Source organism: Centroberyx gerrardi, chromosome 11 (genome assembly GCF_048128805.1).
Source record: "Centroberyx gerrardi isolate f3 chromosome 11, fCenGer3.hap1.cur.20231027, whole genome shotgun sequence".
Classification (NCBI taxonomy): domain Eukaryota; kingdom Metazoa; phylum Chordata; class Actinopteri; order Beryciformes; family Berycidae; genus Centroberyx; species Centroberyx gerrardi.
In genome coordinates this window covers 19,804,453-19,823,404 of record NC_136007.1, presented here as the reverse complement: position 1 = coordinate 19,823,404, position 18,952 = coordinate 19,804,453, and the positions used below count along the sequence as shown (strand labels likewise).

The following is an 18,952-nucleotide window of genomic DNA, read 5'->3' as shown; positions in this document are numbered from 1 at the left end:
TTTCGTTTGACCTGTAATATTAAAAAGACTCTTGAGAGTACAGGATTTTTTGCTGCCACTTAGCTGATTTCACAGCATCACTGAGTAACAATTTGCCATTCTATCCAATTCATTCTCTATGGACTTTCACATTGTAACATTAGCAAGTGAAATCACAAAATAAAAACCAATACTTTTGGTCTTTTGGTCATCATGTAGGCTTGGATTTTGGTTGAAACTGGCTGGTGAATGTTATTATTACTGGTGTTATTAGATATGTGTCTGATTAACCTGGGATATATCTTTCTGTTTTTCTCGTAGGTCCAGCAGAGGCTCGTACGGAGCGGGCAGGTCCAGTCAGTGAGTCTGCCGGTGCAGACGCACACAAGTCTGACCATGCCCTTCTACAGCAACCCCATGATGTTCTCCCAGACGAACACCAGGCCTCTGCAGGACGCAAACCAAAGACACATAGACAGCGAGTTCAACCAAGATGGACAACTACGGTGAGAGTCCTGGAAAGGCACATTATGTTTTTTTTTTTTTTAAATGGTCCACACACATTCACTATTTGAATTATCTTTGACACCAGCCCAATGAAGCCCCAAGTTAAGACACATTCTACTCTTTGAAGTCTAATTGATTCTAACATTATGTGCTCCTGCTCCCAGTTACGCATATTTTTCTCTCATTTTGAAATTTCACTTGACGAAATGCAAAAATCATGGATAGTCAAAACCATAGATTATAATGGCAGTATGACAAACATGGAAATCATTGTGAATGCAGTAGCGCTTGTCTCACAGTCTGATTTGGTATGAGTGATGTACAGTGAGCCTGGACATCAATAACTTGAGCAGTTTTCTCTCCATCCCATACATTTCACAAGGAATATTATCAGGGAGGAATAACTTTATTGAATTCATTTTAATTTGTTCAAATACTCTGTGTACCCTGAAATGATGGGACACGTACTAGTTCTTACCTTATTATCTGATTAATGAAAATTAAAGCTGAGAGTCTGTACTGTAACCTCACAGTCATTGTTATTAAATTCAGTTAAATAAGAGTATGGGCCAGATAATTATATGTCCATGTCCAAATAATTGAACTCAAGATCAAAATCAAAATAAAGACAACGTTATGACAAGGTGGGTTGATATTAAAATCGTGTTTTGATTCTTGAATGATTTGGCACAGATCGTTGAAGGTTGGAAATGGAGGCCTGATCTCCTCCTACTGATCAGGATTAAGGAAAATCCAAGGAAAAACCCTTTAGTGCCTTCATGGAAACCATTTTTTCCTCATCTGTTACACTCCCACCATATTTTGCACATAAGGCAAAAGCTCAAGGTGCACACATCATGTTCTTTGACGTCATGCTTTGAGTTTTCTGATTCCCAGCTCTTCAAACAACAGAGATGTTCTTTTCTGCAGCATGCTTCTCAACCAGCCCGTGCAGACCCTGGTTCCCAGTAGCAGTGTCACCTCCCAGCCTTCCCAGTGCAACACAGGCATCACACAAACCAAGTGAGTACAGTATGACAGGGTGGATGGATTTAGCCTACACACACACACACACACACACACAAAAATCAGATTTTGTGCTCTTGTGGCACAGATCTGATCTTTTCACTGCTGTGTAAAAAGGATGGAATTGGACATTTTTGTATCAGCTGCGTCTCTCACATCGCATTCAGACTTCATACATGGCCATGTGCTTTCTGTTTGGATGGTCAGATCAGAATGATTTAGCTTTAAGCATGCACACACACCCACACACTGCAAGCCTCATGCCTAAGATTAAGAATGAGAGATAATGATCGGTCTGTTCTCTATTCCATTAATTGCAAATTGTCTGTCAAGTTGAAGATGATATGAAAGAATGTTTTTATGAAGGATGGCGGCACACAGTCTAATCCATGCTACAAATAGAACAGTGTCGTGTCGAGCTGTCAGGAGGCTGAATTTTGATACTTGGCTCTGCTGTGTGAATGCAGCCCTTGTGCTTGTTTGTGTTTGGACGGGGGGGCGTCAGGTTTTAAAAATAGAAACTGTTCTTTATGTACCTGACCTGTTGATTGTGCCATTTACACAGATACACCTTGGAGCAGCAGATGATCGCCCCTTCATTCACCATGCAACAGGTCAACTGCAACGCCGTCCTGGTCCCCTCTCCGGTCTTCACGTCGCCCATCATGATCCCACATAACAGCTTCATCACGCACCAGTCCCAGCCGGCCTACCACACTCAGCCTCAGGCTTCTCAGCACTCCCTGCAGCTGCAGCAGCCCCAGCAGTTCTTTCAGGTACAACTCCTCTGGCATATTTTTCTCCTAACCTTCGCAATTTGTGGAGGAGCGTTGTGTAATGCTGCTCAAATGGTGTCTTACCCAGTTACCCAAGGCTTTATATTTAGTATTTTATGGTAATTTCAGGCTGAACACTGCATCTGAATCCCTAGTTACCACAGCAACCTCTCACTGTGCGCTTTCCACAGACTGCCAACCACTTGGCAGAGACTGTATTATTTTAAACATCTTAAAAACTTATATTCATACAAAAGCTGCAGTATGCTCTAAATTCATTAGATATTAAATTGTGTTTTACTTAATTATCTTCTTTGGCCAGTAGCAACAAAACGAGTCACTAGCTAACAAAAAAAGAAAAATTTACAGATAGCTAGAGTTAGTCTTGCTGGTAGCACTGTTTGTAAGTAGCTAGCTTATATCCTCCTACATACAAAAACATCCTTCGAAACATCTTTTGAATATTGTGAGATAGAGGCTCTGTCTCTCAAGTGATTGTTTTATACAACACAAAATGTTATAATTGTTCCTTTAGCTGCACCATAAGGATGCTAGGAAAGGAGTTTTAAGCTTGATTTATAGTACTGTACTTTTGTAATGTTGCACCTAGTATCGAGTTGCAGAACTTTCATGATTTCTCGCCAGGAACTCATGGTTACATTGCATTTTTTGCACTAAAAGATGGGTCATAACGATGCCAGTACGGACAAACTTGCTCCGCTCACCTCCCTTCAGACTGGTCCCTCTTGTACGAGTAGGGCCAGAACAGACGCGAGTTAGTGTTTTTACTGGAACACTCGCCTCACCTCTCTGACAAGCCAAACAATGTATCTGCAGCATATCTTCGGTCTGTGGTGCGCTGTAGTTTCTGTTTTCAGGGGGAGCATGGCGTGTCTGCGGTCCCTCTCTGCGACCCTCTACAGGCGCTGCAGACGACCTGTGCAGCTCTGCGTTCACCGTTACCTCTCATGTAGAAATGAGGCTTTATGCACCTTAGTCAAGGATTAGGTGACCATTCAGGAAAGATTTGGAGATAAAACTTGGTTAAAGGGGTTCTGGCAGCTGGACACGGTACATTTGTCACTCACATCCTCAATTTTTGATGTCCACAGATGCAGACTCAAGGACTTCTACACAGTGGATCTACTCCAGCATTCTTACACACCACTAATGTCCCACAGCAGAGTACTGTGGGATATATCCAACAGCAACCGCAAACACAGCAACTGCCACAAGCACAACAGCAACAGCCACAACAGCAACAAAGGCAATACCAACATTCCCAAAACCAGACTGGCAGCGTTTCAGACTTCCGAAATATGCTGACTCGGTAGCCCGGTTGACTCTGTGAGAGCGCCGAGATATCCTTCGATACGTCGCCGCTTTGGTGACGTTATGCTGTGTGTGGCGTTTGCGAGAGACAAGAAGTCGTACTTGACATCAAGCTCTGCAGCAAAAAAAAAAAAAAATGCTTGAAAGGGTAAGATTGCGTGTTGTGACCTTACTGTTGGTAAGAAGCCACCTGTTCAGACAAAGCTGGTTCGTACCACTGGAGAGAGAACCACAAGCAGAGGCTGCATTGACATGACGCAACCTCCGAGGATCCGAGGAGGCGGCTCTGTGGCAGATTGGAGTCTGTTTACTGAAGTGCTGGGCCTTCATCACTGGCCCTCGTCACAATCGTCAATCGGTGACACTGCTGGAACAAGTGGATTATCGCAGTTCTAAAGAAAACAGTACTTTCACGTGTTTACATGCGGAGGTTTTCCAACAACTAAAAGAGGGTTTTCCTCCAAGTGTCTGCTTGCACTTTGGTACCGTCCCCTATTATCCAAAAGTGAAATAGCTCTGTTAGTCCATGAATGAAAATGATATCTCCACACAAATAATGGATTAATAGTGGGGTTCTTTTTCAAGCCTGTGACATAACAGCATCATCAACCCCATCCTCCCAGATTTTTGGCTCCGCTGCAAATGGTTCATCTCAGAAAGGGATTTGTGTAACTGGGGACTCGACTTCAGTGTCTGTTGCAATTGGCAGGAATCAGATGTTACTCCCGTTTTGCCCTGAAACCAATGATTTGCTCGCAAGTGAGGTCACTGGAAAGGGGCTGAAATGTTAAACACGCAACGGTGAAATGACCGTCATATCCGTAATCAAACAGGTTTAAGAATTGTAGATGTAATGCGCTACACTGGGAAGCTGGGGAAATATTCTGTAATTATTAGAAAGTTATATCTAGATTTTTAAAGCCTCAATCTGGGACTGAAGAAGGGGTGTCATGACTATCCCACCACCTGTCACTGAGAATGATGACAGAGCGCTGATGAGCTCTGCAGCGCAAGTCCTGAACTGAGAAGTAGGTTTCCAGAAGGGGGAAAAATGTGCCTTTAACAACCATGGTACTTTCATGGTGTGGTTTGATGGTTTTGTCTGATTACGGCTTTAAAAATCCAGCTCAGGTCCATTTGAAATACAAAGTTATATTTTCATAGGTCATAATTTATTATTTTCCACATCAGAATTTGAACAGAAGACATCTAGATTTGTATTGGATATATTTGTCACTGTCGGGTGCGTTTTGCAACCTTTCCATTTCCAATCAGTAAATCCTTTAAAATCACAGATTTAATGGTATCTAATAAGATTAATTTACCTATTTACTGAAACCTTTACAAAATCATTTCATGTCTATTTATTAACCATATTTCAAACAATGTATGGAAATTGAGAAAGTAATTTTATATACAAACTAGTTATATTGGTTTTACGGATTCACTTGGGCACTGAAAGATCAACACTGGTCTTAATGCCTTATCCCTCTAAATCTGTGTTCATGGTAGAATGCAAACTGTTTTCACAAGAAAAGCGCATGTACAAACTGTTGCCTCCTCTTTTTCTGGGCCGGATATATTTTGCTTGGCCCTGTTTTCTGAAGTTCACAACACCTTGAGTCATTGGTGATGAGTCAAATGAGAAAGTGGGAGTCGCTCATTGTAGTTTTCCACACCTCAATACAACAAATTTCTAGTATAAAGAGTTTGCTGAAATAAATAGCTTAGAAACACTGAAAAATGATTCGGGAGAGATTTGGCCTGCTATCCGGTTTCTGAACAGTATTGACTTATTGATTTTATCAATATTTATTAAGTCATTCTTTTAGTAGACTTAACAAGAAGTCAGACAATGTAGGTTATGGTCAGCTTCTCTCTCCCCATAAACCTTTTAAACACAGCAAACTTCAAAGTTGATAAAAAATAAGTTTGAACCCCCCTATAATTATGTTGGAACTCCTAAATCGCGGGTACTCAAACTTTTTTATTAAAGGTCCACTTATGAATTTTACACTAGTTCAATGGTCTGGAACAATACCAGTAAAACGCACATAAATCAACGTCCATAACTTATCCATAACATAACTTAAACATAGCAGAAAACAGTAAATGAAACATTGCATCCTACCATGAACATGATCTCAGAAAATCAATTGCCAACAGCAGCAATAGTAAATTATTGTTTAATTTGCCCAAGGCACTACAGTAACCTCCACTGCATTATTTTATTAAACATCATGAAGTAAACTGCTGCAGTGATTTAAGAAAATTCAATTGAAAGACTAAAAGAATCATTGTAATTCTCAAACATTAATGTTTGTTCATACAGCTGAAATTTTCTCAGGTTATTTGTAGCAGCAGTCCTCTCAGTATTTCAGTAGGTTAAAAACTTATTTTCATAATGTGCTGGTTACATTTTTTTTTGACAATTATTAATCTTTTCAGTCCATCAGATGTTTTAAGAGAGAGACTTGTATGTGTTGGTTTAGCTATGGGAACTTTATTGTGACACGTGCAGCTGCTTATCAGTTCTTATAACTGCACTCCTAACCTAACCGTCACTCCCAAGTTGGTTATAAAGGTTAGCAGATTTAAATATATTTATGAACCAAATATTGGTTGTACTGCTCAGTGCAGCAGTCTCAGAAGACAGCAGTGCAATAATCTGACATAACAATAATAGTACAGTGAAAACAAGTGTTGTGAGGTTTGGAGTGTAGTCGTACAGCCTGATGAGCAGCTGAACTGCTTGTATTGGATACGGTGTCCGACACCCGACTTAGGGAAAGATTTCTATTTAGAAAATCCACCTGACACACCAGAGACAAATTACTCTCTTTTGTAAATGACAATCAAACAGACCACTTGCAAAAGTAAGCACATAATTGCCTGCATCAGAGACTTATAGAACTATATAATTTAAACTCTTAAACTCTGACTGATTCATTTGTTCCCTGGGTTACGTAGTCGTACCCAAATAGCTCAGTAGGAAAAAATGGTTCTCGTTGACTCAGCTTTTCTGAAATTGTCACTGTGGAACATATAACTCTGCTACACTTTATGAAAACAGCCCTTGATGGTCGACATGACGGTTTGGTCTAATGTCTTAGCTCTACACATTACAGTTAGCGAGGTACCGCTTGGTCTGTTGTAGTCACTTTCAAGACTGGTGCTGTTCATACTGGTTAAAGACTCAAAGTTTTAGAATACTTTCAGCATGTAAGTTCAGTGCCGTTTTACATTTTACTATGTGCAATGTCAATTTGAAAAGAAGAATGTTAATTTATACTGTTTAAATGTTTCAGAGCAGATGTACTCTGTATATAGAGGTGTATAATAAGCCATTGTACCATGTAAATTATATGGAAATATTTTTTTATGAAAATATCTTAACATTCCTTCAACCATTAATATCAGCAGTATCTTTTGTAAGGTAGGCCTACACGTTGTGTCACTACAGAGTCTATTGGAGCAGCTGCAGCACTTAACAAGACGTAGTCCGCCTGGGTGGGACGTGATGCCAGGAGCTGGTAAAGAACGGCCATGGTAGATCAAATAGAAATTTTTAGCCTCCAGTCCAGCCTCATTAAAGTCTTTTCTCAGTGATATATTGTTTCAGAAATACACTGTTGGCCATTTCTGTTTCCCATTCAGATCTTTTGAGGCAAATTAAATACAAAGTGTCATTTTTTTTTTTTTGACAGTTGGTGAAAAAAAGTACAGAATGCTGCTAAAATGAAGGAAACAAATGAGTAAATGAGAGATACAAAATACGTTGAAAACAGGTGGCAGTGCCTTTTCCTGGCGTTGTTTAAGTCTACTAAGGTAAATGCCAACAAATACAGTCATTTTGAGTGATCGCCCTCTGGTTGGACGTTCCTATAATGATGTCAGCGGCCTCTTGCAGGATGATACTGCCCTCATCCACTGGGCTCACTGGGCTTTGACATTTTGAATATCTGTTGGTTATTTGCCCTTAATAGACACTTGTCACACTGGAAAAGGGTTCAGCATTTGTCCTACAGTTTCTCTAAAATAGCTTCCCATGCAGTATTGTTATGCCCATTGAAACCAAAGGGCATAATTAGCTGGTTTCAATGAGGAATGCTAATGATGTTAGTAAGCCATTTTATGGAAACTTCGGGACCGTTGTAGAACCATTTTCCCACAGTGTGACGTGTCTGCTGATGACAAAATACAGTCAAAACGTCAGTGGCTTTTATAAGTGAGATTCTGGAGCAGCGGCTGACACTTTTAACCCGACCAATGGGGAAAAAAACCAAATTATATGAAATCTCTTGTGGCTGAATATTGTTGTACTCCTCCAGCAGATTTCCAGACGTTCATGCCAGGGTGCAGTAAAGCTGTCCTGCTGTGTCTCTGCCCTTGGCCATATTCAGACGCTTAATGTTGTTTCCTTCAGTTTGGCAGCAGGCTTTATCTTTAAAAGGTAATTCCACCAAAATTGACTCGAGTTGTTATCCTGCAAACAGTCATTTTCCCTTTCCTCCAGTTTCGTGAGTTTTGAGTTACTCGCTTTTAAGAAAGAAAGGAAAATGCAATTCTACATCATCAAATTGAATTGTCTGAGATGGCTGAAAGAAAATCTGAGTCATTTTCCCTTACCTATATCAAACGTGCATTTCCCATAATTCTACGTTTGATACAGCAACAGGAAAGTAACATTTTCATTTGAGTTCATTACTCAAAACCCATTCAACTGCTGAAAAAAAATCTCGGGAAATTTTAGGAAAATGTGGAATATCAATCTGAAAGTCAGTGATGGTGGAATTCCTCCTTGAGGTTGGTCTCCATCTAAACGCATCATACAAAGATATTTTTCAGTCCATGCCTGTATGCAAAATATCGTATCCTATTGTTATTTGCCTTGTGAAGCTGGTTGAAGAAAATGCCTGCTAATTAAACTCAACAGTGAGTGAATCATGTTGTAATAGTTTATGCATTGTGCTCCGATCGTGGGTTATGCCCTGAATAATTTGCTTTAGACAAATCACCCCTTCTCCCCCAGATGTTTGTCAAGGTTTTGAGAGCCACTGCTTGTTAGGTGTGTATTGCTTCAGTTGCCCAAATGTTCACTGATGTGTGTTTGTTTATGGTAAATTCTACATTAGATCAAACGGTACCCTTCTCCTCAGTAGTTGAGTTAAAACGCTCTCCCAAGCAGTAGTTGCTGCACTTTCAGAATGCTTTTTTTTTTTTTCTTCATGGATTTTTCCATTAAGTGTCAATCTTTTTGAAGGTATGTGATTTTAATCACATTTTAATTGCTACTTTTATGATCTCTAAAATAGTGACTGCCAACTTGGGTATAAGAGTGGACAGTCAAATCGATGCTTTCTGTATAAAATCTACCAGGGTATGAACAAAACAAACCTGGTACAACAGCCATTTCTGCAGGTTCAATGCAGAAACAAACATTGAATATATTGTATAATAGAATGTAAAAAAAGTTTAGAATATATAGTTGTTTATTTTATATGTCTAATAGATTGCATATGTATGTTACATGATTTTAAAATTAAAGTAATTTTGTAACAGATAATGAAGTGTCTTACTAGAGGAGGTGAGGCTTTCTTTTGCGTTCAAGTTGGTGTTGCACAGTCACTTGTATGGCTTGTTCTTTTTTCTGTATTTACCATCAAAATAAGCTTTAAATATTGTTAATATTGTTTTAAAAGAAATTAATAAATAAGTTTACATTCTAAAATATCTTGGATATTAATTATATAATGTTATATTGAATTATTTATAAATCAACCTGGATATTGTGAAATATTTGAAAATAAATATTTTTAAACATATGCATTGCTATTCTGAGAGAATTGTTTATTTAGAGAATTATGAATTTATTCATGTACAGACTGGTTTCTCCGCTGTGTGACCTTGGAACAACAATGGAGCAAACCAAACATCACATCAGAAAGAAATACGAGTATCAATCTCTGCCTAAGCTTAATATGTGAAAAGAAGAACTCAAGCAGGAGCTGAATACGAGAGGAAAAAGGTTTATCAGCACTGAAAAAATTTACAAGAATGATTTACATCAATTCACAGAGGAAATAAATACAAATGAATAAAAGCGACAAGTTGGGACTGTTCAAGCCAACTGGACCACAGCTTTCTTAAGCTAGTCAAGTGTGGCGAGTCTCATTTCTGTACATGCTACAAACACACACACACACAACCTGACAAAGCTGATTCTGTCCGATTCCCTAACATTTAATTTTTGAATGGGAGGAGGTAACATGAGATTTCTATCAGTTGTAATGCATTAGGCATTGACTTGTGAGACAATACAGCTAGATCATTTGAGTCATTCCAAATACTAAAACGTGTCTCATCCAGGCTTTGCAAAGCTGAGCAGATGCTCTTTCTCCACGATAAACTGTTTCATTAGAGTATTTTTTAATTATTCAAACCTTGGTGGATGGCTAACTAGACAGCCATCTGTGATATTATGAGAAAACAAATACCCACTCTATATGATTTGATGGTAGCCATCCAAAATATCATTCTTTCCTCAAAATGCTGAGTAATTAGTAGTGTGAGTAATGTGTGGAGTCTACAATGTGAGGAGTTCCTTGTTCATGTCAGGCAGGTCTGCAGCCAAAGCTTCCTGGTTTGCAGGAGTTGAAGTTCCCGTCCTTCTTTGTAGACTAAACCAAGTCACAGTCAGTACTACAGGTAACTTATTGGACCTAGTACCTTTGTCTAAAGCAAACACAGCAAAACTAGTTTTTAATAGAACAAAATATAATTTGCCTCTCTTCAAAAGATGAAAGTAAAATTAATCATGTAAATGTGATTTTACATGTGCAACACAGAATTAGAGAAATAACAAATGTCAATTCAATTTTGGTCAAACAAAAGTAAATTGTTTCTTTATACAGATTTCATTAGCGAGTTGCTGTGACTATCCAAAATGTAAAAAAAAGTACATGATTAACATTTATGCTGAGGCTAATTACCTGAGGACATTTTCTCGCAACACCTGCACTCTTGTAACATCTAGACAGACAGATCTGTCACTCTGTACACCTTGTTGATCAGGACCTCCACCGCATCTCCACCCAGATGACAGAGGTCCAGGACACACACAACATGTGTATCTTCCAACTCCTTGGCAGTCACTAAGATTTCCTCTGCAAGGAAAAAAACAGTGTTAAGAGTTAGAGTTAATTAAGAATAAACCGTTTATCTGGCTGATTCTGCAACAAACAAAGTTGGCAGCCACACTTTGATGCTAAATTACAAGCGTGCGAGCCTCTGCCAAGGCCAAAGTGTGTAGTGGCTGCTTCCTGACTGTGTGTGGCCGCCTCCCCCTCATCACAGTGCGGCGGCTACCTGGCTCGGGAAGCGCGGCCTCACTCTGGCTCACTGGGTCACTGAGAGGGCAGAGGAAACCTGAAGAGAGGCAGGACAGCAGCGTGTTGCCATGGGGCTCCTGAGGAAGACCTGCAGCTCTGGGATCCCCGGACCACACCACAGGAAAGAATGCTGCATCGATGGCTAGCTGCTTGTTTATGCCTGTCAAGAAGATGGGAATGAGGGGCGGTGACAATTAGTGACATTAACAATAGTCAGCGTCATCGTTATGCTTTGTCCATTATGATGTGCAAAGGAAATCAATATCACGATAATCATAAGGATGTCTTTCGATATCGATATGCTGTATATCACGATTTGGCTCACGTATGCAAAAGACAGACAGCAGAATTATGTGTCACAATATCCCAAAATCATCATATCATCACAATATGATTCCACTGAAAGATGATTAACAATAATATTGAATTATCGCCCAGCCCTACTTGAAGGATGACGTTTGTGGAGTCAACTTTTCTTTCAGTTCTAGATTATGGAGACACAATTTACAGAAGTGCGGCTTCCTCCACTCTGAAATCCCTTGATGCCGCCTGTCACTCGGCATTCGATCACTGCAGCACTCATCATTGTGTCTTTTATGGAAAGGCTGGCTGGCCATCTCTCTCTGCTAGAAGGGATCATCACTGGTATTGTTCACTTACACAAATTACCCCTTATTTAGTGCTGTTAGTGACTGGAGAGTTGGGGCTTCCTGGCTGCTGCTCCAGGTGCCACATGTTCACTCTGATCTGTGCTGATACTGTGCTGAACCTGGATCTCTCTTGCATTTTGAAACTTGATGCACTGGTTAACTTGGACCATTTAAAAAATCTGATTGTAAATATTAACAATGATTGAATGAATTGCTTTTGATTAATGTTTTTTTTGGGATATTTCTTATTCTTATTTTGTTTTATTTAGTATGCATGTAGTATGTAACTTGGCTCCATTGAAAACGTGAAATAAAGGTTAAATAACAGACATATGGTAACTTGGACAGGTCTATAGTTACTCAGGACTGACTGATCAAGGGACTTTTTTTTCCAGGAGAGGCAAAACTCTTGCCATCTTAAAATAGTCAAGACCGCAACCAATGGAGAGAGCTACTCACAACAGAGAGAAAGCTAAGGCCGACAACCTCCATAACCTCTGAAGAATTTAGAGAGGATATTATCTAGGAAAATTGGAGGATACAGTTTCCATAGAGTCCTGTGAAATCATGAATGGCTTGACAAGCCAAGACTGGGGGAATGGTAAAACAAAGAGACTCAAATATTAGCTTATACCAAGGCAAAAATTACATAAGACCAACAAAAACTACTGGTATTGTCTTTCAATGAGAGCATTATTGTCTATCAGAGGTAAGTGTTACTATAAAACAGTATTTTACCCAATATAGTTGTCTGGTAGTATCCTGGGCAAACCGCAGGCGGGACGGGGTCAGTGGATTGCTCTGGTGTCCACTGGGAAGGCTGAAGGTTACTCCACTGTAGTAGAGGGCTCTTTTCGTCAAAGGTGAACCTCCGAGAAACGCTGTCTGGGTACAGACCGCCTTGAACTAAATGTTCAGACACTTCTTGCCGTTGCTTCGGCCAACCGCTGCTTTCCCAAGATAATCTATCAGAGTCTGGTGGAAACAAACACAACAGTGACTCTTGGAGTTAAACAAAAGCAAAGCGATGACATGGTTATTAACTCAATAAAGGCTGACAGCATAGCTGACAGCATATACCAGAGTAAACCTGCAGTGCAACAAATGTACCTTGATTTAAACCTGGCTGTTGTAGACCACCTTCCTCATCCTGCACCTCCTCTGATCCAGAATCACTCTCTTCTTCCTCCTCTTGTCCCTCCACTGCAGCATCACGCCCAGCCGCCCTGTGGGTGAGCAGGCATGGAGCTCAAAATGGTCTGAGTGGTTTACTGATTACCATTACCATTACTGAATCTGCATTACCTTTTTGTTTGCATTCTAGCACGAGTCATGTAGGACCGCTGGCCGCCTCTGAAAAACATGTTTAAGGCATTCAAATTCAAGAAACATACAAAACATACTGTAGAATTGTCAGAATTTGCTCCTACTATCCGCAGTAGTACGAATAGTGTTTCAATGTCAAGCTTACGCATTTCTTTGAAGGAACTTACAACTTACCTCAATTGAAATTTTCTTTTCCTTTTGCTTGTTGAGATCTTCTTAGCAGAGGGTGACGTTTCCCTGGTAGTCGAACTCTCTGCCAGCTCAGCTGTCCTTTGATCGCTGTGTGTGTCTGGCACAGCTCCTACAGCCATGTCAGGAGAAACATCTGGCTCCTATAGCACAAAAGTTGTAATATTTTATAACTTATAAGGGTCACCGTTATTGGAAAGGTGTTTTGAAATAATCTCTATGACCTGCTCCTTGTTTGTTCCTTGCAACGCTGCGTCCTTGGGGCATTTCAGGTGTCGCACAGCCATGATCTGTCCTTGAATAGCGAGTCGTTTATGCTCCCTGTATTGCAGGGCTTCCAACTCCCTCTTCAAGTCAGCTGCCGCAACCAGAGGGACTTGATCTGGGAGATGAAGATGAAGCATATATTCAATCAAACACTAAAGAAGGCGAAGCAATCTAAAAGAAATACAGTAAAAGTATCTTTCAAGTAAAGGATATTTGAAAATATACTTGTACAAACACTGGACTTTCCTGCCAACCACAAGAGAACAAAGCCACCCTCACTATGGTATAGTACTGAAGCAGAGTCCATAATAATTATGTTCAACCATCATTCCATGCCATGAATGTGTTCTTCCACACATGGGGAAAAACTAATGAGCGCGCACAAAAACTCTAATAAGTGCATTTTGAAATCATTTTGTAGCACAATAAAATGTCAACAACAAAAAAAAGGCCAAGCCATGTGAATCCTTTCTGAAGCTACAAAGAGGCTGAAGAAAATTGTTCTCCTGGGTTTGTTATCTCACCTGAGTTATCTGCCATCGACTGGGTGAAGACCCGCGGGGCATGAGGGAAGAAATAATGGCCGCCGACAGCTGTCTTCTGGAGGACGACGTTGTCCTTCAGAGTCTTGGTCCACTGGATGAAGCTCTTCACCCTGGGGTCACACACGTATGGCTGACGTTTGTGGTAGCCTGTTGTAGAGATACAGTACCAACTGCTGAGACAATATTACACAGACAGCGTTACCCCATATGTGCAGCTGACTGTTTATCATGTACTTAGCATTACAGCCTTTCTTACCTGTAATGAACATCTCAGTCTCACAGCTGCTGGTGAGGTAGGGCGGAGAGCCTTCCACCTGACACACTCTCATCTGAGTGCAAACCAGGTAGGTCACTGTGGAAGAGATAACGGTACTTTGCTAGTAATATTTCCATAGGTGTAAAAGCTTAAATTAAATGTGGCAGTGATCACATAGGAGTCGATAGTGCGCAAAAAAGCTGACTTACTTGGGCATACATGATTGAAAATTTCTGGTTGAGAGGAGGAAAAAATCTCCAAGATGAAAGGATGGTTGGATGTTCCATCGACTGCATGGATCCAACGATGTGACCAGTATTTTTCTGGACCTAAAACAAAGAGAATCATGGTCTACCAATAAATAAAGCAGAATAATGCAGAAAATCAGCAGCGTGCTTTTCTACAATTAATAAATAATGAATAATAAATAATTTCCAATATATAAATTGAGATATGAACAGCATTTCTTACCCTTGTTCCCTTTACTCCTAACTCTCTCAACGCGACCTACAAATGTTACCAAACCAATCACATCACATGCTGAATTGTTGGCTAAATTCTCCAACTCTGACCTGTAAGAAAATTTAAGATTTAAAAGTATTTTTTACCAAACTGAAATCATAACAACACAATTTTTGGAACAGCATGCAAACATACACCAAGTGATAAATCACAGTTCCTTTGCACTTACATAAACCAAAACACAAAAGAACACAGTATGCACACCTTGACTACTAGATAAATTAAAGAAGGAAAGGTGTAAAGAACAAGAGGGCAACACAGGCTTCCTCATTACCTGGTGGTGAACTGGTAGGCAACCTCAGGCAGGCCCCACTGAGGAAGAACATTCTTCGGTGAGACCACAGTGACGACTGAAGCTGGGTTCCGAGGATTCAGGCAGATCTCTGGGAGAAACACAAATGAAGACGACGATGAAGCGATGTGTATTGGTGGGGTGGTGGTGGCTTTCCACCAGTCCTTTCAGATTCCCCTGATGGAATGAGGACTGAACAACAATATTTTTCCAAAATTTTCCATACAAAACTTTTCAAAACCTGGAAATTGTCACTTTCATTTTCCAGATTTTCCCAGACTTAGGGACCCTGTTAATGTGAAACCCTGGAGAATGAAGAATGCTTGAACAGGTGACATTTTCAAATAATACTGATATACATTAAAATACTGGGAAACTCACATTCAAAATATGAAACTTGCAAAGATTCCCATACAACCTGTTCAGATTTATCTGAAATATACATTTTAATTTTTAATTGCATGTACCAACTACAGAATTCCAACAATCCAACAATTGCAGAGGCCACATACCTACAGATTTAAAGATCTTCATTCTGTGGTGGTCCATTTGAGGGTGAGACCTGTTTGCATAGCTCGGCTTTAGGCTATAGTTTTGGAGGTACAACACTGTTCCTACATCCAGTCTCTGGTAAAACTCTGGACAAAGTTCATTCCAAAGCACGAGGGACATTGTGCCACTCTGGTCAGCAACTTCAAAATACGCCTGTAATATGAAAGAGCATGAAGTGAAAACCAAGTAGGCTACTCTGTCACAGCATAATAATGAAGCATTAGTAACTGTGATAAAATAAGTAGGAATGATGGGAGAGGCTGCCCAGATCCTGCTGTCATCTCTCTACCCAAACTGAGAGATTCAAATTCCAAACTCTTGGTGGTGTAAAACTCACCTGGTAGGGGTAATCGATCTTGAGTCCAAACTTTCCATAGTACCGTAATCTGGATTTGTGTATTATCCTCACCAAGAGAGGGAGAGGTTTCCATGTGTTTCTACATGATGACTCCAGGTCACACAGGAGGGTGATCTTGGACACTAGCGAAGGAAAGCATTGCATACAACACACCATCAGGATTTTCTCTGCAGTTTGATGGCACAAGTGTTTTTTGTATTTTTAACCAGTTAAGGTCATGCAAAATATATTGTATCTATTCTTAATAGATAAGCATAACGCTTTGGAATGTGTTCCAATTAGGACTTAATGATATGGACAAAAAAAATCCCATTTTGATTATTTTGATAAATATTGCAACTGTTTCCTTGCAATAAGGTCATAAGGACAGAATAGATTTATACCTGCCAACACTGACTAACCATCCCTATAAATGAGCCAACCCAACATACACATACACACACACTTCCTACAGGCCTACTCCTCATAGTAATATACTGGTGTGGCTGAACTTATGTTTGAATCACATCACAAGAGATTGTCCATTTCAATGCTGCTTATCTTTTAAACCCCAACTGTGTTCCAACTGTGGCTCTCTGGTTTACAGATAATGCAGTTGCATTAGTTATTAGGAAATGAAGTGAAAAAAGCCCACCTCAAAATGACCAGTCATGCAAATGAGATCAGAATGGGACAGAGAAAGTGTTATATCTCACCATCCAGCACCACATCAGGTGTGGGGGCATGTGACGTCCAAATGTTGCCTTCAGGATCGTCGTTATTCCACAGAGGCAGGTAATGTCTGCGGCTCACCTGAAGGGGCACGTCGCTTTGCAGTGCCATACTCTCCATGCCAGGCTTGATGAGCATAGGAAGATCATTCACATCATTTACACTGGGCAGAATACCAGAACTCTGTGAACCACATTTGACCTTTTCAATGCAAATATAACCATGTCCCAGTCTCCTTTCGTTGTAAACAAAAGAGCACTCGGTGATGCTGATGTCGGTTCCAGTCCTGAGGATATTCCTGTGCACCAGATGATTTAAACTACTGTCAAGAAAGCATTTTGCCTGCCAAACCCCATCAGTAAGTGTCACGTCATAGCTGTAACTGTCGAGTTGCTGCTGCTGCTGCTGAGGTCCATCAGTTTGCTCCGACAAGTATCTCTGAAGAGCAACGACAGCAACAGGAACCACTTCCTCTGTTTTTAGTTTGAGAGACTGTGTAGAGACTAATCGCTCCAACGTCGTGCGCAGGAAAGACACTTGAGAAATTTGAGTCACTGACGCTGAATAAGACGCTGTATTCTCCATTAGGGAGCTCAGATACCTGACTGTAGCTTGGTGAACTAGCCGTTTTGTCGTTGCCGCTGTTGTCACAAAGTTATCCCATCTTAGCTTGTTTGCTAACTAACTTTAACGCTAGCTATCCCGCTAACGGCAGCCCTTCCAGCCATCCAGCATGATAATGTTGGCAACTGTGTTCAGTTAACCATCTGATTAAATACAAGAATAAAGTTTCCCCCAGCAATTTTATGGTATGAGGCTCAAAAGCTTCTTGGTAACGTTAGTCCAAGACGCTTTAGCGAACAGGCAGTCCAACAGAACAACAACACTGGTGCTGTTTGATTACGTCACTCTCTTCCCTGAACAAAAAAGGTAATGCAAATAAGAAATCTCCTCTACATGACCTGATGTACTGAGGTTTTCGACAAGACGAATACTTTAATTTGAACTCAAAACTAGCCGGCTAATGGACATCGGCAATTATGATTTTTAAATTCCCCGCTTGAGAAGAGAGTCGGTTTGAACTGACGTCATCTACGCGACAAGTGAATTGTAGTTCGTTAAAGATAGAGATAAATAAAAGAAAAAATGTTGTTTGGTATTTTTTACAGTAGACTATATGTATGTGGGTAGCTACCCACAGATAATTCAATTGGAAATGAAAAAAGAACTAGAGTCCATGTGATGCAATCTTAAAAAGTTTCTTTAAAAAATCCCGAACAACAACACCCTCGTTAGAGAGTGAAAACATCTGCCAAAGCTGAAAAACTCCCCAACTTGCAAAGCTGTAGCCTCCGTAACGGTTTATATTCATTTATAGTTTATCTTCCGGGTTTGATTTTCCTCGAAAATAGTACGTGAATGCAACGTTGTTTAGCAGCCGACTGGTAAAGCCCGGATCTCGGATCTTCCCACCAGTACCTGAAGGCAGCATAACAGTTATGACCAAGTTATGGCTAAAAAATGATTACAAAAAACGATAATCTTCTAATGGCGTAAATTCCTCATCCAAATCACCACCAAAACCTAATCAACCCATCCATCGTTGGGCCAAGGACTATCTGTCCACTAAATTTCATCCGGATACGTTCGTAACTTTTGAGATATCTTGCTAACAAACAGACAGGGGTAATGACCTCCTTTCTAAATCTGTTGGCGGAGTGAGGAAATCAATTCTGAGTTTGCAGTTTGAATGCAGCCGACAGGGGGCGACGTGTTGACTTTCTCTGTCCATTCCTACAGAGCCGAGAGACCTCGAAGTGCTCACAGAGGACATCTGGTGTCCCAATAAACTTATTGCATGTATTTGAGGTTGAATGGGGTCCCTCCTTTTTTCACCAGTAGCATTCTAATCAAGGCCAGCAGCGTTGTAGCAGCACAAATTGCCAGCAGCACTGTTTTTTTTTTCTAACGATAGAGCTCCTTAACAGTTTGCTCCGTGTTTTGTTTTGTGTTTCAGTTTTTGTTTATACAGTTTTACCTCTTATATAGGAACCAGGGGCCTAATATCTGACACTAATTTTGTAAACTGGCAACTGGTACAAAGCAAGTAAAAATAATCACTATGCAGAGCAATGATTTAAAAAATAATTGGCTCCTGATAAAATATATTGTTCCAGTTGGTTTGGTATACTTGGTTTTGTTGTCTTTGTTTGCAGTGTAATAGGCCCTATGTGTAATCTTTTGCTATGAAAGGTCGTTTTTGGAAAGAGTTT

At 40.2% G+C, this 18,952-nt stretch overlaps 2 protein-coding genes across 3 annotated transcripts in view; one reads left to right on the top strand and one right to left on the bottom strand.

Moving 5' to 3' along the window:
* The window catches only part of npas2 (neuronal PAS domain protein 2), a 33,753-nt gene extending 29,381 nt beyond the window's left edge, over positions 1-4,372 (top strand). The window contains 4 exon segments of the mRNA XM_078286495.1: positions 301-485; positions 1,417-1,509; positions 2,078-2,288; positions 3,401-4,372. Coding sequence (XP_078142621.1) covers positions 301-485; positions 1,417-1,509; positions 2,078-2,288; positions 3,401-3,622 — 711 coding nt within the window. The 3' untranslated portion in view covers positions 3,623-4,372.
* A 5,275-nt stretch (positions 4,373-9,647) lies between these two features.
* On the bottom strand, positions 9,648-17,264 carry radx (RPA1 related single stranded DNA binding protein). Of its 2 annotated transcripts, XM_078286641.1 has the most exons (16): positions 16,664-17,264; positions 15,948-16,090; positions 15,571-15,763; positions 15,041-15,149; positions 14,716-14,816; positions 14,454-14,573; positions 14,245-14,340; positions 13,968-14,135; positions 13,401-13,558; positions 13,162-13,319; positions 12,967-13,014; positions 12,772-12,887; positions 12,400-12,636; positions 10,989-11,171; positions 10,613-10,786; positions 9,648-10,355 (listed from the first exon to the last, which is right to left on the bottom strand). In XM_078286641.1, the coding sequence occupies exons 1-15, from the start codon at positions 17,262-17,264 to the stop codon at positions 10,653-10,655; spliced, it is 2,565 nt and encodes an 854-aa protein (XP_078142767.1). In that variant the 3' UTR covers positions 9,648-10,355; positions 10,613-10,652. The 2 variants fall into 2 exon arrangements, with proteins under 2 accessions (XP_078142767.1, XP_071781524.2); XM_071925423.2 differs by having other exon boundaries at positions 9,648-10,786.
* Between the last annotated feature and the right edge of the window lie 1,688 nt (positions 17,265-18,952).